The 26,711-nt window shown below is 47.7% G+C and overlaps 1 protein-coding gene across 1 annotated transcript in view; it reads right to left on the minus strand.

Annotated features, from left to right (window-relative positions):
* Positions 1 to 225: 225 nt before the first annotated feature.
* The window catches only part of LOC139409489 (low-density lipoprotein receptor-related protein 8-like), a 346,325-nt gene continuing 319,839 nt past the window's right edge, over positions 226 to 26,711 (minus strand). Inside the window, exons 16-19 of the mRNA XM_071154703.1 lie at positions 26,098 to 26,412; positions 7,605 to 7,673; positions 2,140 to 2,312; positions 226 to 792 (exon numbers count right to left, since the gene is read on the minus strand). Coding sequence (XP_071010804.1) covers positions 754 to 792; positions 2,140 to 2,312; positions 7,605 to 7,673; positions 26,098 to 26,412 — 596 coding nt within the window. The 3' untranslated portion in view covers positions 226 to 753. The remainder of the gene's footprint in view (positions 793 to 2,139; positions 2,313 to 7,604; positions 7,674 to 26,097; positions 26,413 to 26,711) is intronic.

Below are 26,711 nucleotides of genomic sequence, written 5' to 3' on the forward strand. Positions count from 1 at the left end.
CGACCCCCATCCCACCCTGTCCCTTCCCCCTGGTCATTATCTAGTAACTTTTGTGTACCTCTGGGTGCCAGCAGAGCAGATTACCCATAATCCTCCCTCACCCGAGTTCTGCCCTGCTGCTTTTTCCTGTGGCGCTGCCCTCTGGCATCCCCCCCCCCCCCCCCCACCACACACACACACAAAATACCCCCCAATATCCCCATCCCTACACTCATTCCACTTGGCTCTAGCCATGCGTAGCCTATCCTCAGTGGCACAGGCCAGGCCCAATCATATTTTCACCAGCAAACACAAACAATAAATAAAGTCAAAACAAAATAATAATTAAATACAGCTGGCCATTCCCCTGTTGCTGGCACAGTACAGTAGTCCAATCAGGGAGAACCAGCCTCTATTTACATGTGCACTGATGGGCAATGAGGTTAGTCATCAGTAAGACATACAGTAGCATTCAGCACTACATCTAACTACAGGAACTACCTAACTAACGAGGGGCTAAGAGAAGAGCAGAGGACAGCGCAGTAGTAACTAGTCGTAAAGTAGTAGGACATTACAGTTAGGTGTAAGAGAGAGAGAGGATGTGTTTTAGAGACACGAGTTGGGGGGTACACGTATAAGTAAAATATACCCCTCCCCCGTCCTTGGGGGGTTCGGTTACTGTATGAGCAGGTTCTCTCTCTCTCTGTGCCCCCCTCCTCTGCAGTGTGGTCACCCCGGGATATGGAGGGACGGGGCGGAGACACAGCGTGCCCCTCAGGGGAATCTGTCATCCTCCAGACTGAGCGCCACGCGCTGCAGAGAGCAGATAAAACAACGTTACCACAGTATTTGTGTGTGTGTCTGTGTGTCTGTGTGCCTGTGAAGGAGAGCTGAAAGGGAGACTGAGACAGAGAGGACCAGAAACATAAAGAGGGAGATAACTAAAAGTGAGAGAAAGAGAGCAACATAGAGACAGGGCAAAAGAGAGAAGCTCTCCTTAATGCAGATCCCACTCCTCCTCTCATCCCTCTATCCTCAGCACACTGATTTGGCAGTGATGTGGGGAGAGCTGCAATGGCGTACAGAGATCCACCTCAGGACATTCTGATGTCTCTATCTAACTGAAACACCATAAAGAGAGGAGAGGAGGAGAGAGGAGGGAGGGGAGAAGAGAGGAGAAAACAGGAAAGGAGAAGAGGAGATAGGAGAGGAGAAGCGAGGAGAGGAGAGAGAAGAGGGAAAGCCCAGGTGGAAGCTTGTTTCCTCCCCCACTACCCATTCTTAAGAGGAGGTGGTATTCAACATGACCTCTCAGCACAGCACTGTAGCATACCAGGTGTGTGTGTGTATAAACTATCATGTAGCCAGAGTCCCACCCCTCTCTCCCTCTGTTTCTACCACGCCACGACAGCAATGCGTGTCACCATGCAAACTGATCCAAGCGCTAACCCCTCCCACCGCTGTCTTGTTCATGTTTACCAGCAGATCTCTGTTTAAGATACCTTACAAGTACACTGCTAGAAAAACTAAACGCTCATGCAGAGAAATATATCATTAAAAACAAGAATAATCAGGAATAAATGAATATGATTAAAGATTGTCCCGTCATCTAAGGTGCTGTTTCTGTTCTGGTTACTGTTCCCCGTTTGCCTAATTTACACTCCAAAGGGGAATGAGCAGGTTTGACGCTCCCTTCACTAAGTCTTCATAGAGGAGAGAGTAAAGCTACAACCGAGGACGCTGTGCCTCCCTAACGCACAACGACAACACAGTGACACACACTGTCAAAACACAGAATGTGGAGATGGATAGAGACCCAATAGACTATATGATGAATGAAGGAGAAGATAATGTGGTGGTGGGCTGGTGATGAAGGGCTCAACATCTGTGTTTGACCAAGGAAGTTTTTGGAATGATTTTGTGACTTAAGTGTGTGTGTGTGTGTGTGTGTGTGTGTGTGAGGATGTAAGCCTGTCCCTGTCTTGGAGACTCTCCTACCCCCACACACTCCAACCCTCTCTCTATCTCCAAGTCCCACCCCATCTCATCTCATTTGCCGGTGGGATGCATGGGAGCTCCCGAGTACCAATGGGAGTTGCTGTCTGTGATCCCGCCCCCCAGGGGCAGGGCTAGGAATGGCTGGTGAGCGCTGCCACTCACAGCGGGGTAGACGTGGCCGATAGACTCTCCAGTACGACCGATGTGAATCTCGTCATCGTCGTCCTCCGTGGTCTTACGGTAGACAGGGTTGTCGAAGTTCATACTCTTGGTGTTCTTCCGGCGCCAGTTACACCAGATCAGGTATCCGGCGGTGCAGAGCAGGCCGATGATCACTGTGGCAAGGATAGGAACTGCATGTATGAAACACAGCGACACACACAGCGACACACACACACACGCACACACGGCGGGAGCGTTAACACAGCTAGGGGAGACAGAGCGGTGCTTTAGCATACAAACACATCCTAGTATCACCACACATTGCAAACGGCAATGAACACACACACACACACACACACACACACACACACACACACACACACACACACACACACACACACACACACACACACACACACTCTTTAAAACACACATACACACAAATACACCCATGTAAATGCACACAGAAGCAAGCACACCCAATCCCAAGCCCACACACACATAGCCACACACACTCATGCATGGCACATGTACAACCAAACCACACACACGCGCTCGCATATTGTAGCCTACACACAAGTTCAAAACATGGCTGGGTATAGTGGTATTCCAGGAAAAGGAAATGGGGGCTGGGGAGGAGGGTATATGTCTGGCTTCTCCGCTCAGCTTTGGCTGGCGTTCCCAGTCCTAATTTCCCCCATCAGACGTGGAGTGGCGGTATTCCCATGGAAGACCCAGACTAATTGGTATATTATGGGGGGGCACTGGAGACTCCTCTATGATTAAGGGCCTGAACCCCCAGAAATCCCTTTGTTCTTATGTAAACACTCAATTAAGATGTTCTCAATCAGACTTTCCTCTCCAAATAGCTTGGATCTGAAGATCTCCAGCAATATCGAGGGAGAATTAACCATGGAAATAATCATTGAGAGATACACTGCATGGCCAAAAGTATGTGGACACCCCTTCAAATTGGGGGATTTGGCTATTTCAGCCACACTCGTTGCGGACAGGTGCATAAAATTGAGCAGACGGCTATGCAATCTCTATGGACAAACATTGTCAGTAGAATGGCCTTACTGAAGAGCTCAGTGGCTTTCAACGTGGCACTGTCTTAGGATGCCAACTTTCCAACAAGTCAGTTTGTCAAATTTCTGTCCTGGTCAACTGTAAGTGCTGTTATTGTGAAGTGGAAACACCTAGGAGCAACAACGGCTCAGCCGCGAAGTGGTAGGACAAGAACAGCACAAGAACAGAACAGCCAAGTGCTGAAGCACGTAAAAATCGTCTGTCCTTGGTTGCTTCCAAACTGCCTCTGGAAGCAACACCAGCATAAGAACTGTTCTTTGGGAGCTTCATGAAATGGGTTTCCATGGCCGAGCAGCCACACACAAGCCTAAGATCACCAATGCCAAGCGTTGGCTAGAGTGGTGTAAAGCTCTCTGCCACTGGAGCAGTGGAAATGCATTCTCTGGAGTGATGAATCACGCTTCACCATCTGGCAGTCCGACGGACGAAACTGGGTTTGGCGGATGCCAACTGTAAAGTTTGGTGGAGGAGGTTCAGGATAGGCCCCTTAGTTCCAGTGAAGGGAAATCTTAATGCTACAGCATACAATGACATTCTAGACGATTCTGTGCCAACAATTTGGAGAAGGCCCTTTCCTGTTTCAGCATGCACATAGTGAGGTGGATATGGAAATGGTTTGTCAAGATCGGTGTGGAAGAAATTGACTGGCCTGCGTAGAGCCCTGACCTCAACCCCATCGAACACCTGTGGGATGAATTGGAACGCCGACTGCGAGCCAAACTTAATCACCCAACCTGCCCGACCTGACTAATGATCTTGTAGCTGAATGGAAACAAGTTCCCGCAGCAATGTTCCAACATCTAGTGGAAAGCCTTCCCAGAAGAGTGGAGGCTGTTATAGCAGCAAAGGGGGACCAACTCCATATTAATGGCCATGATTTTTGAATGTGTCCACATACTTTTGTCCATATAGTGTAAGAAAGGGGGAATGATGAAGAGAGGAGTGGGGGAGAATATTACCTATCAAATGAACCATTGAGAGATATGAAAGCGGGAACGGAGGGTGGGAAGGAAGGAGGGGGTGGATGGGAGAAATAGTAGGATGTATTCAATGCGCCGGGGTTAGGGATATCTCATTTTAAAGACTAAATTATTGACAGAATGTATGCTAGAGCAAGGTCATTTACACATTATGCCAATTGCCAGTCAATTCAGACATTATTATAGAGCTGTATCAGTGTTCGCGATCTTAAGGTCTATATCCTGTAATATGTGATAACATGAGTAGTATGCAAATCTGACTTAAGAGGGGTTTAATCCCTGATGTTATTTTGATGAGCTCTTGATCTAAATTTACAGTAATGTTTTTACAACTGACAGGCCTATGTGTTCACATGGGCTGTTATGATATGCTGGAGCAACACCTGAATGTGAATTTCCAGAATCTCCCATAAGTGTTAAATTGGGTTGAGATCTGGTGACTGAGACACACACACACACACACTAGAGGTCGACCGATTAATCGTAATGACCGATTAATTATGGCCGATTTCAAGTTTTCATAACAATTGGAAATCAGTGTTTTTGGACATCGATTTGGCCGATTTTATTGTTATTATATATATATTTTTTTACACCTTTATTTAATCTTTATTTAACTAGGCAAGTCAGTTAAGAACACATTCTTATTTTCAATGACAGCCTAGGAACGGTGGGTTCAGGGGCAGAACGACAGATTTTTACCTTGTCAGCTCGGGGGATTCAATCTTGCAACCTTACAGTTAACTAGTCCAACGCTCTAACCACCTGATTACATTGCACTCCAGAGGAGACTGCCTGTTACGCGAATGCAGTAAGCCAAGGTAAGTTGCTAGCTAGCATTAAACTTATCTTATAAAAAGCAATCAATCAATCTATCATAATCACTAGTTAACTACACATGTTTGATGATATTACTAGTTTATCTAGTGTGTCCTGCGTTGCATATAATCGATGCGGTGCGTATCGTTGCTCCTATGTGTACCTAACCATAAACATCAATGCCTTTCTTAAAATCAATACAGAAGTATATATTTTTAAACCTGCATATTTAGCTAAAATAAATCCAGGTTAGCAGGCAATATTAACCAGGTGAAATTGTGTCACTTCTCTTGCGTTCATTGCACGCAGAGTCAGGGTATATGCAACAGTTTGGGCCGCCTGACTCGTTGCGAACTAATTTGCCAGAATTTTACGTAATTATAACATAACATTGAAGGTTGTACAATGTAACGGCAATATTTAGACTTATGGATGCCACCCGTTAGATGAAATACGGAACGGTTCCGTATTTCACTGAAAGAATGAACGTCATGTTCTCGAGATGATAGTTTCCGGATTCGGCCATATTAATGACCTCAGCCTCGTATTTCCGTGTGTTATCATGTTATAAGAGCAGTCTGACTGAGCGATGGTAGGCACCAGCAGGCTCGTAAGAATTCATTCAAACAGCACTTTTGTGCGTTTGCCAGCAGCTGTTTATCAACTCCCGAGATTAGGCTGGTGTAACCGATGTGAAATGGCTATCTAGTTAGCGGGGTGCGCGCTAATATGGTTTCAAACATCACTCGCTTTGAGACTTAGAGTGGTTGTTCCCCTTGCTCTGCATGGGTAACGCTGCTTCGAGGGTGGCTGTTGTCGTTGTGTTCCTGGTTTGAGCCCAGGGAGGAGCGAGGAGAGGGACGGAAGCTATACTGTTACACTGGCAATACTAAAGTGCCTATAAGAACATCCAATTGTCAAAGGTTAATGAAATACAAATGGTATAGAGAGAAATAGTCCTATAATAACTACAACCTAAAACTTCTTACCTGGGAATATTGAAGACTCATGTTAAAGGAACCACCAGCTTTCATATGTTCTCATGTTCTGAGCAAGGAACTTAAACGTTAGCTTTCTTACATGGCACATATTGCACTTTTACTTTCTTCTCCAACACTTTGTTTTTGCATTATTTAAACCAAATTGAACATGTTTCATTATTTATTTGAGGCTAAATTGATTTTATTGATGTATTATATTAAGTTAAAATAAGTGTTCATTCATTATTGTTGTAATTGTCATTATTACAAAAAAAAAATTAAAAAAATATGGCCGATTAAAATAGAATTATGTTCCTCCCACCTTACTCTCCATTCCTCACCCCATAGAGGAATTATGTTCCTCCCACCTTAATCTCAATTCCTCACCCCATAGAGGAATTATGTTCCTCCCATCTTACTCTCCATTCCTCACCCCATAGAGGAATTATGTTCCTCCCACCTTACTCTCCATTCCTCAACCCCATAGAGGAATTATTTTCCTCCCACCTTACTCTCCATTCCTCAACCCCATAGAGGAACTATGTTCCTCCCATCTTACTCTCCATTCCTCACCCCATAGAGGAATTATGTTCCTCCCATCTTACTCTCCATTCCTCAACCCCATAGAGGAATTATTTTCCTCATGGAGGTGGAAGGTTTATGACCACCATCCACATGATCAAATGTCCCTCCAGGACGCAATGAATGCTAGATGCCTGGACATATCTGCAGAAGATTGCCTGGGGTGGACCAGGCATGCCAAAATATTATTTCCTACGTGTTGCCCAAGATGACATAAGATGTGATGTGGATGAGAACCTGTGGCAAAATGCAGAAGACCGAGTTGACTACCATTGCTACTGTATCTGTATTGGTAGATGGTGTATATACAAATTATTGTATTTTGGAATCAATCAATGCCATTCAATGCCATAAAACATATTGGACCATATTGCATCATGTCTGATTCATTCCTGTAACATATACTGCAGTGAATTCTAAACCGTAGAGAGGTGTCATTCTTGTTCTGTAAAGACATTTTACAGAAGAAAACATTGTGTAATGCTACCTGTTGTTAGTGTTTTTTAGGTCATTGTTTTATGAGTTACAACGTGTGCTTGTTGGGTGACAACCTTTGCTAGTGTTATGGAAGAATGAGTTGATTTGAGACAAGTATGAAGTGTTTTCGTAGTTTTAGTGCATTTTGGATGTGAAATGAACTGCTGTGCCAAGCTGAAAGTTGGTTAAGAAAACTGTGTGAAAAGTTTTGAAAAAGTGACCTAAATATTGAGAAATGGGTCCTAGCGATTGTAAAAAACTGTAATTGCTTAATGAAGTCAGGAACCACATCTGTGTGGAAGCACCTGCTTTTAAAATACTTTGGGTCCCTCATTTACTCAAATGTTTTCTTTATTTTGGCAGTTATTTGTACATTCCTGTCACACATTACACACATACACCAAAAACACACTTTCACACTCACATCTTCCAGACCAGGCAACATCATGTGCAGGGGAGACCAAGACAGAAGCAGAGACAGACAGAGAAGCAGGAAGAAGCAGACAGGCATTATATGATACAGTAGACTGGTACTCACCTATAGGAATCACTATACCCAAAACCGCCACTGTTATGTTGTTACCCAGGAGGTAGTGGTCATTCCCAGCTGAGAGAGAGACAACGATAGGGGGAGGAAAAGAGAAAGAGAGAGGGGGAGAGGGAAAGAGAGAGACAGACAGCGAGAGGGGGAGGAAAAGAGAAAGGGAGAGGGGGGAGGGAGAGAGAGAGAGACAGCGAGAGGGGGAGGAAAAGAGAAAGAGAGAGGGGGAGAGGGAAAGAGAGAGACAGACATCGAGAGGGGGAGGAAAAGAGAAAGAGAGAGGGGGGAGGGAGAGAGAGAGACAGCGAGAGGGGGAGGAAAGGAGAAAGAGAGAGGGGGGAGGGAGAGAGAGAGACAGCGAGAGGGGGAGGAAAAGAGAAAGAGAGAGGGGGGAGGGAGAGAGAGAGAGCGAGAGGGGGAGCAAAAGAGAAAGAGAGAGGGGGGAGGGAGAGAGAGAGACAGCGAGAGGGGGAGGAAAAGAGAAAGAGAGAGGGGGGATGGAGAGACAGAGACAGCGAGAGGGGGAGGAAAGGAGAAAGAGAGAGGGGGGAGGGAGAGAGACAGAGAGACAGCGAGAGGGGGAGGAAAAGAGAAAGAGAGAGGGGGGAGAGAGAGAGAGAGACAGCGAGAGGGGGAGGAAAGGAGAAAGAGAGAGGGGGGAGGGAGAGAGAGAGAGAGACAGCGAGAGGGGGAGGAAAATAGAAAGAGAGAGGGGGGAGAGAGAGAGAGACAACGAGAGGGGGAGGAAAGGAGAAAGAGAGAGGGGGGAGGGAGAGAGAGAGAGAGAGACAGCGAGAGGGGGAGGAAAAGAGAAAGAGAGAGGGGGGAGGGAGAGAGAGAGAGAGAGAGGGGGGAGGGAGAGAGAGAGAGAGGGGGGGAGGGAGAGAGAGAGAGAGACAGCGAGAGGGGGAGGAAAAGAGAAAGAGAGAGGGGGGAGGAAGAGAGAGAGAGAGACAGCGAGAGGGGGAGGAAAGGAGAAAGAGAGAGGGGGGAGAGAGAGAGAGACAGCGAGAGGGGGAGGAAAGGAGAAAGAGAGAGGGGGGAGGGAGAGAGAGAGACAGCGAGAGGGGGAGGAAAAGAGAAAGAGAGAGGGGGGAGGGAGAGAGAGAGAGAGGGGGGAGGGAGAGAGAGAGAGAGACAGCGAGAGGGGGAGGAAAAGAGAAAGAGAGAGGGGGGAGGGAGAGAGAGAGAGACAGCGAGAGGGGGAGGAAAGGAGAAAGAGAGAGGGGGGAGGGAGAGAGAGAGAGAGACAGCGAGAGGGGGAGGAAAAGAGAAAGAGAGAGGGGGGAGGGAGAGAGAGAGACATCGAGAGGGGGAGGAAAGGAGAAAGAGAGAGGGGGGAGGGAGAGAGAGAGAGAGACAGCGAGAGGGGGAGGAAAAGAGAAAGAGAGAGGGGGGAGGGAGAGAGAGAGACAGCGAGAGGGGGAGGAAAAGAGAAAGAGAGAGGGGGGAGGGAGAGAGAGAGAGAGACAGCGAGAGGGGGAGGAAAAGAGACAGCGAGAGGGGGGAGGGAGAGAGAGAGAGAGACAGCGAGAGGGGGAGGAAAAGAGAAAGAGAGAGGGGGGAGGGAGAGAGAGCGAGACAGCGAGAGGGGGAGGAAAGGAGAAAGAGAGAGGGGGAGGGAGAGAGAGAGAGAGACAGCGAGAGGGGGAGGAAAAGAGAAAGAGAGAGGGGGGAGAGAGAGAGAGACAGCGAGAGGGGGAGGAAAGGAGAAAGAGAGAGGGGGGAGGGAGAGAGAGAGAGAGACAGCGAGAGGGGGAGGAAAAGAGAAAGAGAGAGGGGGGAGGGAGAGAGAGAGACAGCGAGAGGGGGAGGAAAGGAGAAAGAGAGAGGGGGGAGGGAGAGAGAGACAGCGAGAGGGGGAGGAAAAGAGAAAGAGAGAGGGGGGAGGGAGAGAGAGAGAGAGACAGCGAGAGGGGGAGGAAAAGAGAAAGAGAGAGGGGGGAGGGAGAGAGAGAGAGACAGCGAGAGGGGGAGGAAAGGAGAAAGAGAGAGGGGGAGGGAGAGAGAGAGAGAGAGACAGCGAGAGGGGGAGGAAAAGAGAAAGAGAGAGGGGGGAGGGAGAGAGAGAGAGAGACAGCGAGAGGGGGAGGAAAAGAGAAAGAGAGAGGGGGGAGGGAGAGAGAGAGAGAGACAGCGAGAGGGGGAGGAAAAGAGAAAGAGAGAGGGGGGAGGGAGAGAGAGAGAGAGACAGCGAGAGGGGGAGGAAAAGAGAAAGAGAGAGGGGGGAGGGAGAGAGAGAGAGAGACAGCGAGAGGGGGAGGAAAAGAGAAAGAGAGAGGGGGGAGGGAGAGAGAGAGAGAGACAGCGAGAGGGGGAGGAAAAGAGAAAGAGAGAGGGGGGAGGGAGAGAGAGAGAGACAGCGAGAGGGGGAGGAAAAGAGAAAGAGAGAGGGGGGAGGGAGAGAGAGAGAGAGACAGCGAGAGGGGGAGGAAAAGAGAAAGAGAGAGGGGGGAGGGAGAGAGAGAGAGAGACAGCGAGAGGGGGAGGAAAAGAGAAAGAGAGAGGGGGGAGGGAGAGAGAGAGAGACAGTGAGAGGGGGAGGAAAGGAGAAAGAGAGAGGGGGGAGGGAGAGAGAGAGAGACAGCGAGAGGGGGGGGAAAGGAGAAAGAGAGAGGGGGGAGGGAGAGAGAGAGAGACAGCGAGAGGGGGAGGAAAGGAGAAAGAGAGAGGGGGGAGGGAGAGAGAGAGAGACAGCGAGAGGGGGAGGAAAGGAGAAAGAGAGAGGGGGGAGGGAGAGAGAGAGAGCGAGCAGAATGACAAAAAGAAGAATAAAGAGAAAGACAAAGTGTTAAGAAGAAAGTGATACACGGTTAAAGGCCCACTGCAGTGCAAAACGTCATTTTCCTGTGTTGTGTATATATATTTCCACAAAATTGTGAAATTGTGAAAACAATGATAATACTGTTTCAGTGTAAGAGCTGTTTTGGTGGGATGGAGTTTTGGCCTGCCTGGCAACAACACCAGGCGATATAAGTTAATAGAACAATAACAAAGAGAGTTTCAAACCCAATAACAGCTTGTCTTCAGGTTACAATCCCTCCCATTAAGCTCGTCCAATTAGGCCACTCACTCAAACTACTCCCAGACAGTCCTATCAAAATTCTTGCTTGAGAAATTGCTCTTTGCTAAGAAGCTATTTTAGTAAATGTTTTATCATGACTTATTTAACTGCCATTCTCTCTGCTAGAGGCCATGCCTCCTTCTTCCTGCCATTCTCTCTACTAGAGTCCGTGCCCCCCTTCCTCCTGCCATTCTCTCTGCTAGAGGCCGTGCCCTCCTTCGTCCTGCCATTCTCTCTGCTAGAGGCCATGCCTCCTTCTTCCTGCCATTCTCTCTGCTAGAGGCCGTACCCTCCTTCCTCCTGCCATTCTCTCTGCTAGAGGCCGTACCCTCCTTCCTCCTGCCATTCTCTCTGCTAGAGGCAATGCCTCCTTCTTCCTGCCATTCTCTCTGCTAGAGGCTGTACCCTCCTTCCTCCTGCCATTCTCTCTGCTAGAGGCCATGCCTCCTTCCTCCTGCTATTCTCTCTGCTAGAGGCCGTACCCTCCTTCCTCCTGCCATTCTCTCTGCTAGAGGCCGTGCCCTCCTTCCTCCTGCCATTCTCTCTACTAGAGGCCATGCCTCCTTCCTCCTGCCATTCTCTCTGCTAGAGGCCGTACCCTCCTTCCTCCTGCCATTCTCTCTGCTGGAGGCCGTACCCTCCTTCCTCCTGCCATTCTCTCTGCTGGAGGCCATGCCTCCTTCCTCCTGCCATTCTCTCTACTAGAGGCCGTGCCCTCCTTCCTCCTGCCATTCTCTCTGCTAGAGACCGTGCCCTCCTTCCTCCTGCCATTCTGTCTGCTAGAGTCCGTGCCCTCCTTCGTCCTGCCATTTTCTCTGCTAGAGGCCGTGCCCTCTTTCCATTCTCTCTACTAGAGGCAGTGCCCTCCTTCCTCCTTCCATTCTCTCTGCTAGAGGCCGTGCCCTCCTTCCTCCTGCCATTCTCTCTGCTGGAGGCTGTGCCCTCCTTCCTCCTGCCATTCTCTCTGCTGGAGGCCGTGCCCTTCTTCCTCCTGCCATTCTCTCTGCTAGAGGCCGTGCCCTTCCTCCTGCCATTCTCTCTGCTGGAGGCCGTGCCCTCATTCCTCCTGCCATTCTCTCTGCTGGAGGCCGTGCCTTCCTTCCTCCTGCCATTCTCTCTGCTGGAGGCCGTGCCCTCCCTCTACCTCCATTATTCCCTCCATCTCTCTTGTGTCTTGTCTAATGGTTCCTTGTTCCGCTGTCTCATCTCCCCCTTCCTCCCCCATCACCCATTCACCTCCAACCCAGGTTTATGTTGTGCTCAGCCTTTCCCCAGGATAAATCCAGCCTCATCTCCCCATTAGGGTTGTTGGGCCAATAGCAACACTGTAATTATCCCGATATAATGGAACCTAGCCTTGGAAATAAACAGAGCATATCACAATAGTAGCATTCTGTTAGCCTCCAAAAGATCAGATCATCAATGACCAAAGTCTATCACACACACACACACGCCCACACACACAGACACACACACTATTATTTTTCACATAATTGTTTCTATGCTTGTTTCCGTATTGTTGGAAAGGGCCCGTCAGTAAGCATTTCACTGTTAGTCTACACCTGTTGTTTACCAAGCATGTGACAAATACAATTTGATTTGATTTGGACACTCAGCTGGTGAGTGAGCCTGATACAGTAGTGTCTTACTCAGCGAAAGTGGATTAACTGTAATGGTCACAAAGCATGACTGACGTCCAATAGGCACTAAGACTCCAAAAGGGGATTAATCAAATCTTATTAAACATGTGAAAGAAGTGGCCCAGAGGCCCTGGAGGTAGGAACTGTGGAATGAGGAGAACTGAAAGGGCTGAAGAGGGAGTGCATTTCATTATGGGGTACTATTATAAGGGAGGGGTTTTACTGTTGTGCACAGAACATTCACTTGATCCATTCTGATTGTCTCTGAACCTCAACCTGCATGTTTAGTTTCTCTCTCTCTGTGTGTGTGTGTGTGTGTGTGTGTGTGTGTGTGTGTGAGAGCTATCCCACTATCCACTGTTTGCTTTCATCTTTAAGTTTCAGTGCCTGCTCTTTTTCCGCTCTGCCGTGCAAAGTGTAATGCAACACGTGTAACAGCTGATGTTGGAAAACCCACCGATGTGCATTGTTCCCCATCTCGGAATAACACACACAGCCGGTGGGTTCCGGATACCGGAACAGGGCTCTTGCCGTGTCCGACCCCCCCCCCCCCCCCCCCCCAACTGTTTGTTGTGTAATAGCAGGATGTTTTATCCTTTATTCTCTGTTTACTACTTTCTAACCCTCTTCCTTTCATCCTTAGTCTATCTCTCTCTCCTCTTTATCCCTTGTTTTCCCCTGCTCTATGTTCCCCTGTGCCATGCTCCACCACGCTCATCATTTAACCCAGTGTGGTTCTGTTGCTCATCTTTAATGGACAAACCCTGCCATGCTTGCTGTGCTTCTCATAAATAACTACACACACTCATCAATATTAAAACTTCTCAGATACGTTCATTACACACTCTGGCTCTATGGGCTATATGGGAGAGTACTGGGTGCTTTACCATCACCTGGGCTATATGGGAGAGTACTGGGGGCTTTACCATCACCTGGGTTATATGGGAGAGTACTGGGTGCTTATATGGGAGAGTACTGGGTGCTTTACCATCACCTGGGCTATATGGGAGAGTACTGGGTGGTTTATCATCACCTGGGCTATATGGGAGAGTACTGGGTGCTTTATCATCACCTGGGCTATATGGGAGAGTACTGTGTGCTTTATCATCACCTGGGCTATATGGGAGAGTACTGGGTGCTTTACCATCACCTGGGCTATATGGGAGAGTACTGGGTGCTTTATCATCACCTGGGCTATATGGGAGAGTACTGGGAGCTTTACCATCACCTGGGCTATATGGGAGAGTACTGGGTGCTTTACCATCACCTGGGCTATATGGGAGAGTACTGGGTGCTTTATCATCACCTGGGCTATATGGGAGAGTAATGGGTGCTTTACCATCACCTGGGCTATATGGGAGAGTACTGGGTGATTTACCATCACCTGGGCTATATGGGAGAGTACTGGGTGCTTTACCATCACCTGGGCTACATGGGAGAGTACTGGGTGCTTTACCATCACCTGGGCTACATGGGAGAGTACTGGGTGCTTTACCATCACCTGGGCTACATGGGAGAGTACTGGGTGTTTTACCATCACCTGGGGTATATGGGAGAGTACTGGGTGTTTTACCATCACCTGGGGTATATGGGAGAGTACTGGGTGCATTATCATCATCAAGGCTATATGGGAGAGTACTGGGTGCTTTACCATCACCTGGGCTATATGGGAGAGTACTGGGTGCTTTACCATCACCTGGGCTATATGGGAGAGTACTGGGTGCTTTCCCATCACCTGGGCTATATGGGAGAGTACTGGGTGCTTTACCATCACCTGGGCTATATGGGAGAGTACTGGGTGCTTTACCATCACCTGGGCTATATGGGAGAGTACTGGGTGCATTATCATCATCAAGGCTATATGGGAGAGTACTGGGTGCTTTACAGTCACCTGGGCTATATGGGAGAGTACTGGGTGCTTTACCATCACCTGGGCTACATGGGAGAGTACTGGGTGCTTTATCATCACCTGGGCTATATGGGAGAGTACTGGGTGCTTTACCATCACCTGGGCTATATGGGAGAGTACTGGGTGCTTTATCATCACCTGGGCTATATGGGAGAGTACTGGGTGCTTTATCATCACCTGGGCTATATGGGAGAGTACTGGGTGCTTTATCATCACCTGGGCTATATGGGAGAGTACTGGGTGCTTTATCATCACCTGGGCTATATGGGAGAATACTGGGTGCTTTATCATCACCTGGGCTATATGGGAGAGTACTTGGTGCTTTATCATCACCTGGGCTATATGGGAGAGTACTGGGTGCTTTATCATCACCTGGGCTATATGGGAGAGTACTGGGTACTTTATCATCACCTGGGCTATATGGGAGATTACTGGGTGCTTTATCATCACCTGGGCTATATGGGAGAGTACTGGGTGCTTTACCATCACCTGGGCTATATGGGAGAGTACTGGGTGCTTTATCATCACCTGGGCTATATGGGAGAGTACTGGGTGCTTTATCATCACCTGGGCTATATGGGAGAGTACTGGGTGCTTTATCATCACCTGGGGTATATGGGAGAGTACTGGGTGCTTTATCATCACCTGGGCTATATGGGAGAGTACTGGGTGCTTTATAATCACCTGGGCTATATGGGAGAATACTGGGTGCTTTATCATCACCTGGGCTATATGGGAGAGTACTGGGTGCTTTATCATCACCTGGGCTATATGGGAGAGTACTGGGTGCTTTATCATCACCTGGGCTATATGGGAGAGTACTGGGTGCTTTATCATCACCTGGGCTATATGGGAGATTACTGGGTGCTTTATCATCACCTGGGCTATATGGGAGAGTACTGGGTGGTTTATCATCACCTGGGCTATATGGGAGAGTACTGGGTGCTTTACCATCACCTGGGCAATATGGGAGAGTACTGGGTGGTTTATCATCACCTGGGCTATATGGGAGAGTACTGGTGGTTTATCATCACCTGGGCTATATGGGAGAGTACTGAGTGCTTTACCATCACCTGGGCTATATGGGAGAGTACTGGGTGCTTTATCATCACCTGGGCTATATGGGAGAGTACTGGGTGCTTTACCATCACCTGGGCTATATGGGAGAGTACTGGGTGGTTTATCATCACCTGGGCTATATGGGAGAGTACTGGGTGCTTTACCATCACCTGGGCTATATGGGAGAGTACTGGGTGGTTTATCATCACCTGGGCTATATGGGAGAGTACTGGGTGGTTTATCATCACCTGGGCTATATGGGAGAGTACTGGGTGCTTTATCATCACCTGGGCTATATGGGAGAGTACTGGGTGCTTTATCATCACCTGGGCTATATGGGAGAGTACTGGGTGCTTTATCATCACCTGGGCTATATGGGAGAGTACTGGGTGCTTTATCATCACCTGGGCTATATGGGAGAATACTGGGTGCTTTATCATCACCTGGGCTATATGGGAGAGTACTGGGTGCTTTATCATCACCTGGGCTATATGGGAGAGTACTGGGTGCTTTATCATCACCTGGGCTATATGGGAGAGTACTGGGTGCTTTATCATCACCTGGGCTATATGGGAGATTACTGGGTGCTTTATCATCACCTGGGCTATATGGGAGAGTACTGGGTGCTTTACCATCACCTGGGCTATCTGGGAGAGTACTGGGTGCTTTATCATCACCTGGGCTATATGGGAGAGTACTGGGTGCTTTATCATCACCTGGGCTATATGGGAGAGTACTGGGTGCTTTATCATCACCTGGGCTATATGGGAGAGTACTGGGTGCTTTATCATCACCTGGGCTATATGGGAGAGTACTGGGTGCTTTATCATCACCTGGGCTATATGGGAGAGTACTGGGTGCTTTATAATCACCTGGGCTATATGGGAGAATACTGGGTGCTTTATCATCACCTGGGCTATATGGGAGAGTACTGGGTGCTTTATCATCACCTGGGCTATATGGGAGAGTACTGGGTGCTTTATCATCACCTGGGCTATATGGGAGAGTACTGGGTGCTTTATCATCACCTGGGCTATATGGGAGATTACTGGGTGCTTTATCATCACCTGGGCTATATGGGAGAGTACTGGGTGGTTTATCATCACCTGGGCTATATGGGAGAGTACTGGGTGCTTTACCATCACCTGGGCTATATGGGAGAGTACTGGGTGGTTTATCATCACCTGGGCTATATGGGAGAGTACTGAGTGCTTTACCATCACCTGGGCTATATGGGAGAGTACTGGGTGCTTTATCATCACCTGGGCTATATGGGAGAGTACTGTGTGCTTTACCATCACCTGGGCTATATGGGAGAGTACTGGGTGGTTTATCATCACCTGGGCTATATGGGAGAGTACTGGGTGCTTTACCATCACCTGGGCTATATGGGAGAGTACTGGGTGGTTTATCATCACCTGGGCTATATGGGAGAGTACTGGGTGCTTTATCATCACCTGGGCTATATGGGAGAGTACTGGGTGGTTTATCATCACCTGGGCTATATGGGAGAGTACTGGGTGCTTTACCATCACCAGGGCTATATGGGAGAGTACTGGGTGGTTTATCATCACCTGGGCTATATGGGAGAGTACTGGGTGCTTTATCATCACCTGGGCTATATGGGAGAGTACTGGGTGCTTTATCATCACCTGGGCTATATGGGAGAGTACTGGGTGCTTTATCATCACCTGGGCTATATGGGAGAGTACTGGGTGCTTTATCATCACCTGGGCTATATGGGAGAGTACTGGGTGGTTTATCATCACCTGGGCTATATGGGAGAGTACTGGGTGCTTTACCATCACCTGGGCTATATGGGAGAGTACTGGGTGGTTTATCATCACCTGGGCTATATGGGAGAGTACTGGGTGCTTTACCATCACCTGGGCTATATGGGAGAGTACTGGGTGGTTTATCATCACCTGGGCTATATGGGAGAGTACTGGGTGCTTTATCATCACCTGGGCTATATGGGAGAGTACTGGGTGCTTTATCATCACCTGGGGTATATGGGAGAGTACTGGGTGCTTTATCATCACCTGGGCTATATGGGAGAGTACTGGGTGCTTTATAATCACCTGGGCTATATGGGAGAATACTGGGTGCTTTATCATCACCTGGGCTATATGGGAGAGTACTGGGTGCTTTATCATCACCTGGGCTATATGGGAGAGTACTGGGTGCTTTATCATCACCTGGGCTATATGGGAGAGTACTGGGTGCTTTATCATCACCTGGGCTATATGGGAGATTACTGGGTGCTTTATCATCACCTGGGCTATATGGGAGAGTACTGGGTGGTTTATCATCACCTGGGCTATATGGGAGAGTACTGGGTGCTTTACCATCACCTGGGCAATATGGGAGAGTACTGGGTGGTTTATCATCACCTGGGCTATATGGGAGAGTACTGGTGGTTTATCATCACCTGGGCTATATGGGAGAGTACTGGGTGCTTTACCATCACCTGGGCTATATGGGAGAGTACTGGGTGGTTTATCATCACCTGGGCTATATGGGAGAGTACTGAGTGCTTTACCATCACCTGGGCTATATGGGAGAGTACTGGGTGCTTTATCATCACCTGGGCTATATGGGAGAGTACTGGGTGCTTTACCATCACCTGGGCTATATGGGAGAGTACTGGGTGGTTTATCATCACCTGGGCTATATGGGAGAGTACTGGGTGCTTTACCATCACCTGGGCTATATGGGAGAGTACTGGGTGGTTTATCATCACCTGGGCTATATGGGAGAGTACTGGGTGCTTTATCATCACCTGGGCTATATGGGAGAGTACTGGGTGCTTTATCATCACCTGGGCTATATGGGAGAGTACTGGGTGCTTTATCATCACCTGGGCTATATGGGAGAGTACTGGGTGCTTTATCATCACCTGGGCTATATGGGAGAATACTGGGTGCTTTATCATCACCTGGGCTATATGGGAGAGTACTGGGTGCTTTATCATCACCTGGGCTATATGGGAGAGTACTGGGTGCTTTATCATCACCTGGGCTATATGGGAGAGTACTGGGTGCTTTATCATCACCTGGGCTATATGGGAGATTACTGGGTGCTTTATCATCACCTGGGCTATATGGGAGAGTACTGGGTGCTTTACCATCACCTGGGCTATCTGGGAGAGTACTGGGTGCTTTATCATCACCTGGGCTATATGGGAGAGTACTGGGTGCTTTATCATCACCTGGGCTATATGGGAGAGTACTGGGTGCTTTATCATCACCTGGGCTATATGGGAGAGTACTGGGTGCTTTATCATCACCTGGGCTATATGGGAGAGTACTGGGTGCTTTATCATCACCTGGGCTATATGGGAGAATACTGGGTGCTTTATCATCACCTGGGCTATATGGGAGAGTACTGGGTGCTTTATCATCACCTGGGCTATATGGGAGAGTACTGGGTGCTTTATCATCACCTGGGCTATATGGGAGAGTACTGGGTGCTTTATCATCACCTGGGCTATATGGGAGATTACTGGGTGCTTTATCATCACCTGGGCTATATGGGAGAGTACTGGGTGGTTTATCATCACCTGGGCTATATGGGAGAGTACTGGGTGCTTTACCATCACCTGGGCAATATGGGAGAGTACTGGGTGGTTTATCATCACCTGGGCTATATGGGAGAGTACTGGTGGTTTATCATCACCTGGGCTATATGGGAGAGTACTGGGTGCTTTATCATCACCTGGGCTATATGGGAGAGTACTGGGTGGTTTATCATCACCTGGGCTATATGGGAGAGTACTGAGTGCTTTACCATCACCTGGGCTATATGGGAGAGTACTGGGTGCTTTATCATCACCTGGGCTATATGGGAGAGTACTGGGTGCTTTACCATCACCTGGGCTATATGGGAGAGTACTGGGTGGTTTATCATCACCTGGGCTATATGGGAGAGTACTGGGTGCTTTACCATCACCTGGGCTATATGGGAGAGTACTGGGTGGTTTATCATCACCTGGGCTATATGGGAGAGTACTGGGTGCTTTATCATCACCTGGGCTATATGGGAGAGTACTGGGTGGTTTATCATCACCTGGGCTATATGGGAGAGTACTGGGTGCTTTACCATCACCAGGGCTATATGGGAGAGTACTGGGTGGTTTATCATCACCTGGGCTATATGGGAGAGTACTGGGTGCTTTATCATCACCTGGGCTATATGGGAGAGTACTGGGTGCTTTATCATCACCTGGGCTATATGGGAGAGTACTGGGTGCTTTATCATCACCTGGGCTATATGGGAGAGTACTGGGTGCTTTATCATCACCTGGGCTATATGGGAGAGTACTGGGTGGTTTATCATCACCTGGGCTATATGGGAGAGTACTGGGTGCTTTACCATCACCTGGGCTATATGGGAGAGTACTGGGTGCTTTATCATCACCTGGGCTATATGGGAGAGTACTGGGTGCTTTATCATCACCTGGGCTATATGGGAGAGTACTGGGTGGTTTATCATCACCTGGGCTATATGGGAGAGTACTGGGTGCTTTACCATCACCTGGGCTATATGGGAGAGTACTGGGTGGTTTATCATCACCTGGGCTATATGGGAGAGTACTGGGTGCTTTACCATCACCTGGGTTATATGGGAGAGTACTGGGTGGTTTATCATCACCTGGGCTATATGGGAGAGTACTGGGTGCTTTACCATCACCTGGGCTATATGGGAGAGTACTGGGTGCTTTATCATCACCTGGGCTATATGGGAGAGTACTGGGTGCTTTACCATCACCTGGGCTATATGGGAGAGTACTGGGTGGTTTATCATCACCTGGGCTATATGGGAGAGTACTGGGTGCTTTACCATCACCTGGGCTATATGGGAGAGTACTGGGTGGTTTATCATCACCTGGGCTATATGGGAGAGTACTGGGTGCTTGCTTTATCATCACCTGGGCTATATGGGAGAGTACTGGGTGGTTTATCATCACCTGGGCTATATGGGAGAGTACTGGGTGCTTTACCATCACCAGGGCTATATGGGAGAGTACTGGGTGGTTTATCATCACCTGGGCTATATGGGAGAGTACTGGGTGGTTTATCATCACCTGGGCTATATGGGAGAGTACTGGGTGCTTTAGCATCACCAGGGCTATATGGGAGAGTACTGGGTGTTTTACCATCACCTGGGCTATATGGGAGAGTACTGGGTGCTTTACCATCACCAGGGCTATATGGGAGAGTACTGGGTGTTTTACCATCACCTGGGCTATATGGGAGAGTACTGGGTGTTTTACCATCACCTGGGCTATATGGGAGAGTACTGGGTGCTTTACCATCACCAGGGCTATATGGGAGAGTACTGGGTGCTTTACCATCACCTGGGCTATATGGGAGAGTACTGGGTGCTTTACCATCACCAGGGCTATATGGGAGAGTACTGGGTGCTTTACCATCACCTGGGCTATATGGGAGAGTACTGGGTGCTTTACCATCACCTGGGCTATATGGGAGAGTACTGGGTGCTTTACCATAGTGGTGGAGAACAACAACACTGTCTGTTTGCTATATATATATATATACAAACTCACACTGTCTGTCATTACACACTCACACTGTCTGTCATTACACACTCACACCGTCTGTCATTACACACTGTCTGTCATTACACACTCACACTGTCTGTCATTACACACTGTCTGTCATTACACACTCACACTGTCTGTCATTACACACTGTCTGTCATTACACACTCACACTGTCTGTCATTACACACTCACACTGTCTGTCATTACACACTCACACTGTCTGTCATTACACACTGTCTGTCATTACACACTCACACTGTCTGTCATTACACACTCACACTGTCTGTCATTACACACTGTCTGTCATTACACACTCACACTGTCTGTCATTACACACTCACACTGTCTGTCATTACACACTCACACTGTCTGTCAGTACACACTCACACTGTCTGTCATTACACACTCACACTGTCTGTCATTACACACTCACACTGTGTCACGCGGGACTAGGTGTGTGTGCAGGAATCAGACGCAGAGAGAGAGTAACGGAGTAAAGTGCTTTACTATATCACACCAAACTGATAAGCCCAATACAATACAGGGTGCAGGACACTATACCAGACAACCCAAAACCACAGGGTGTCCAGTATAGAAAATAAAATACACCACCACCTAATATTTACACACGTAACAAAAGACAATCCCGCACAAAACAAGGGTGGGTCAAACTACTACATATAGGGAAGCTAATTAAACCAAAATACACACAGGTGAAACTAATAAGACAAAACCAACAGACAAACGAAAAAGGGATCGGTGGCGGCTAGTAGGACGGTGACGACGACCGCCGAGCACCGTCCGAACAGGCAGGGGAGCCAACTTCGGCGGAAGTCATGACACACTGTCTGTCCTTACACACTATCTGTCATTACACACTCACACTGTCTGTCCTTACACACTGTCTGTCATTACACACTCACACTGTCTGTCAGTACACACTCACACTGTTTGTCATTACACACTCACACTGTCTGTCATTACACACTCACACTGTCTGTCATTACACACTCACACTGTCTGTCAGTACACACTCACACTGTTTGTCATTACACACTCACACTGTCTGTCATTACACACTCACACTGTCTGTCATTACACACTCACACTGTCTGTCATTACACACTGTCTGTCATTACAAACTTGCACTGTCTGTCATTGCACACTGTCTGTCATTACACACTCACACTGTCTATCACTACACCAGGGGTGTCAAAGTCAAATGGACGGAGGGCCAAATAAAAAAATCAGCTACAAGACGAGGGCCGGACTGTTCGAATGTTCATTGAAAAATTTTTAAATGACGCATATAGTCTAGTGAACCTAATTGAACCTACTGAAAACCTAACAAATATATTACAATATGATCAGATAAATAAAGCAATATTTTCTTATGGCTCTGTCAGTAATCTTTAATTTTCAACAGACACAAAAGACAAATTTCCTTTATATAAATATCCCCATAACATGAACATTAAATGAAAGAAACCGGTATTCAAGGCACCATCAGTAGACTATATTTTCTATTTTAGCAAAAGTGGGCTAAATTTACTTCAAAGAAAAAACAATAATAGCAATTTTCTATCATCCACTCAACTGAAATATTTTTAAAATATAATTGGATTGAAATACAAAAAAATAAAGTGCAAAAATCTATTAATCAAAAACAACACTTTGTTTAAGGAGAAGTAACATGCAGTGAAAACAAATATTAAATTTTAACTTTTAAACTTGAACTGAGTAAAAACTCTAAATATGTGATTGCACAGTAATGTTCACTTGTTTGAGGTTGAGGGTGATACTTGGTGGTGTCCCATCTTTTCCACAAGTTCATCAATGTTCGGGGTAAGGCTCTGAGCTGAAGAAATCCTCAGAATTGAGTGGAGGTGTTCAGCAGTAAGTCGACTTCTGTGTGATGTTTTGTTCAGGTTCATCAAAGAAAACAGTTGTTCACACAGGTATGTGCTGCCAAACATAGACAACGTTTGAGCAGCCTGGATGCGCAGCTGGGGCATTGTGCCGGGGAGGAAACGGGCGAACTCCGCAGCACCCACTGCCGCATATTTTGCCCTCAGTGCATCATTGCATTGGAGGTCAATCAACTCCATTTGGAGGTTTGGTGGTGAGCTTTCCACGTCAACAGCAAATGGGTTACCGAGCAGTTCCAACCTGCTTTTTTGTGCTTCAAAGTCAGCAAATCGGCGTCGAAAGTCAGCGGCAAGCATACCTATTTTATCAGCCAACTGTGTGCTCGGGAACGCACTGGTAGAGAGCTTCTCTTTCATGGTCTGGCAGCTGGGAAAGTGGCTCAAATTTTCTTTCCGCATCTGCGTCTCCCACAGAGTCAGTTTGGTTTTAAATGCCTTCACTGTACTGTACATATCAGAGATGACACGATCCCGACCCTGCAGCTGCAAGTTTATTGCATTCAGATGACTCGTAATGTCACACAGAAAAGCCATTTCACACAGAAACATTTCGTCTCGGAGTTGTGTTGTGTCTTTCCCTTTGCTGTCCAAGAACAGACAAATCTCCTCACGAAGCTCGAAACATCTTTGAAGCACCTTTCCCTGGCTTAGCCATCGCACCTCTGTGTGATAAGGCAAATCACCATGCTCCGTTTCTAACTCCGTCAGAAATGCCTTGAACTGGCGGTGATTCAAACCTTTGGCTCTGATAAAGTTAACTGTGCGCGTGATGATGCTCATTACATGCTCCATTTTCAAGGCTTTACCGCACAACGCTTCCTGGTGTATGATACAATGATAAGCTGTCAGCTCACCTGTCGCGTTTTCCTCTTGCATCTTTTCCCGTATCTTCGCCACCAGTCCGCTCCTGTGTCCACACATCGCAGGTGCTCCGTCGGTTGTCAAACCCACGAGTTTTTCCCAAGGCAGCTCCATCTCATTTACACATCTTGACACCTCTTCATACAAATCATGCCCCGTAGTTGTGCCATGCATAGGACGTAAAGCCAAAAACTCCTCTGTCACGCTTAGGTTGGAGTCCACTCCGCGGATGAAAATTGACAACTGGGCAATGTCAGAAATGTCGGTGCTCTCATCCACAGCCAAGGAATATGCAATAAAATCTTTTCCCTTTTTCACAAGCTGCTCTTTTAGATTGATGGACAACTGGTCTACTCTCTCGGCAATGGTGTTTCTGCTCAGACTCACATTTAAAAAGAGTTGCCTTTTTTCTGGGCAAACTTCGTCACAAACTTTAATCATGCAGTTTTTGATGAAATCCCCCTCCGTAAATGGCCGGGCTGATTTAGCGATCTCTTCTGCCAAAATAAAACTGGCCTTGACAGTTGCGTCCGCGTGTGTGTCCGCGTGTTTCGTTTCATAATGTCGTCTCAGATTATACTCTTTCAGTACCGCCACACTTTCTCCACACAGAAGACACACAGGTTTTCCAGCTACCTTCGTGAACATATACTCCGACTCCCACCTTGTTTGAAACCCCCGGTTCTCAGTATCCACCTTCCGTTTTGCCATTTTTGATGGGTATCTGAAAGTTAATTTTACTGTGATGCTGACGACTGCTGTGCCAATAAATATTGAAATGAAGCAGCCTACTGCTCGGTGCGTCACCTTTGCATTGTGGGAAATGTAGTATTGGTGCGTGTAAAAGATCTGCGGGCTGCCGGCTTGCTGCGGGCCGGTTCTAATAATAAATCAAGATCATCCCAGGGGCCGTAAAAAACCTTCTTGCGGGCCGGATGTGGCCCGCGGGCCTTGACTCTGACATATGTGCACTACACACTGTCTGTCATTACACACTCACACTGTCTGTCATTACACACTCACACTGTCTGTCATTACACACTCACACCATCTGTTATTACACACTCACACTGTCTGTCATTACACACTCACACTGTCTGTCATTACACACTGTCTGTTATTACACACTCACACTGCCTGTCATTACACACTCACACTGTCTGTCATTACACACTCACACTGTCTGTCATTACACACTCACACCATCTGTTATTACACACTCACACTGTCTGTCATTACACACTCACACTGTCTGTCATTACACACTGTCTGTTATTACACACTCACACTGTCTGTTATTACACACTCACACTGCCTGTCATTACACACTCACACTGTCTGTCATTACACACTCACACTGTCTGTCATTACACACTCACACTGTCTGTCATTACACACTCACACTGTCTGTCAGTACACACTGTCTGTCATTACACACTCACACTGTCTGTCATTACACACTCACACTGTCTGTCATTACACACTCGCACTGTCTGTCATTACACACTCACACTGTCTGTCATTACACACTCACACTGTCTGTCATTACACACTCACACTGTCTGTCATTACAAACTTGCACTGTCTGTCATTACACACTCACACTGTCTATCACTACACACTGTCTGTCATTACACACTCACACTGTCTGTCATTACACACTCACACTGTCTGTCATTACACACTGTCTGTCATTACACACTGTCTGTCATTACACACTCACACTGTCTGTCATTACACACTGTCTGTTATTACACATTCACACTGCCTGTCATTACACACTCACACTGCCTGTCATTACACACTCACACTGTCTGTCATTACACACTGTCTGTCATTACAAACTTACACTGTCTGTCATTACACACTGTCTGTCATTACACACTCACACTGTCTGTCAGTACACACTGTCTGTCATTACACACTCACACTGTCTGTCATTACACACTCACACTGTCTGTCATTACACACTCACACTGTCTGTCATTACACACTCGCACTGTCTGTCATTGCAAACTCACACTGTCTGTCATTACACACTCACACTGTCTGTCATTACACACTCACACTGTCTGTCATTACACACTCACACTGTCTGTCATTACACACTCACACTGTCTGTCATTGCAAACTCACACTGTCTGTCATTACACACTCACACTGTCTGTCATTACAAACTCACACTGTCTGTCATTACACACTCACACTGTCTGTCACTACACACTGTCTGTCATTACAACCTCACACTATCTGTCATTACAACCTCACACTGTCTGTCATTACAACCTCACACTGTCTGTCATTACAACCTCACACTGTCTGTCATTACAACCTCACACTGTCTGTCACAGGTAGAGAGGGGGGGGTGGGAAGGAAGAATATTTAATGGGAGAGTGTGTACCTCAGCACTAAGGCACATTGTACAAGACACATTTTGATACACACAGTCTGAAAGCCACTTACAGCGGTGGGAGAGGTTAGCGTTCTCTCTCTGGATGTTGTTGGGCAGTAGAGGGGGTGTGGAAGTGGAGCGGGGGCCATAGGTGGAGGGAGGGGTCCTCCACGAAGCTGTTGTCCTGGGGGGAGTAGGAGGGGAGGACGTCGAAGGAACTGCGGTCGACCGTGTGGCTGTGGTTGGTTCTGTAGTTGTGGAGGTGGTTTTAGTAGCACCTGTGGTTGGATTGGTAGTTGTGGTTGCTGGGGTGGTGGTTGTGGTAGGAGTTGCAGTGGTAGTGCTGGTAGCTGTGGTCGGAGCTGATGTGGTTGTCTTGGGTTTGACTGCAAGGTGAGAAGAGATCAAACAGAGATACTAGAGTTATTAGGCTGGCAGATCAACTGACAGCACAGACAAGTCTTTCCTTGTAAACAGACAGCGAGCGCTCCATAGTTTACATGGACAGACATCAACAGAAGTGGGTCTGAACTACTCAAAACTGCCTTCTCTGCACTTAAAGTCATAACATGCTTGTAGAGACAGAGGGAATACATCCGTTTGAAGTTATTCAGTTTCAATTTATTCTGAGTGAGTGAGAGTGTGTACACCCTCCCCTTTCTGGTACAGAGGATCTGCAGTGCAG

This window comes from Oncorhynchus clarkii, chromosome 5 (genome assembly GCF_045791955.1).
Source record: "Oncorhynchus clarkii lewisi isolate Uvic-CL-2024 chromosome 5, UVic_Ocla_1.0, whole genome shotgun sequence".
Lineage (NCBI taxonomy): Eukaryota > Metazoa > Chordata > Actinopteri > Salmoniformes > Salmonidae > Oncorhynchus > Oncorhynchus clarkii.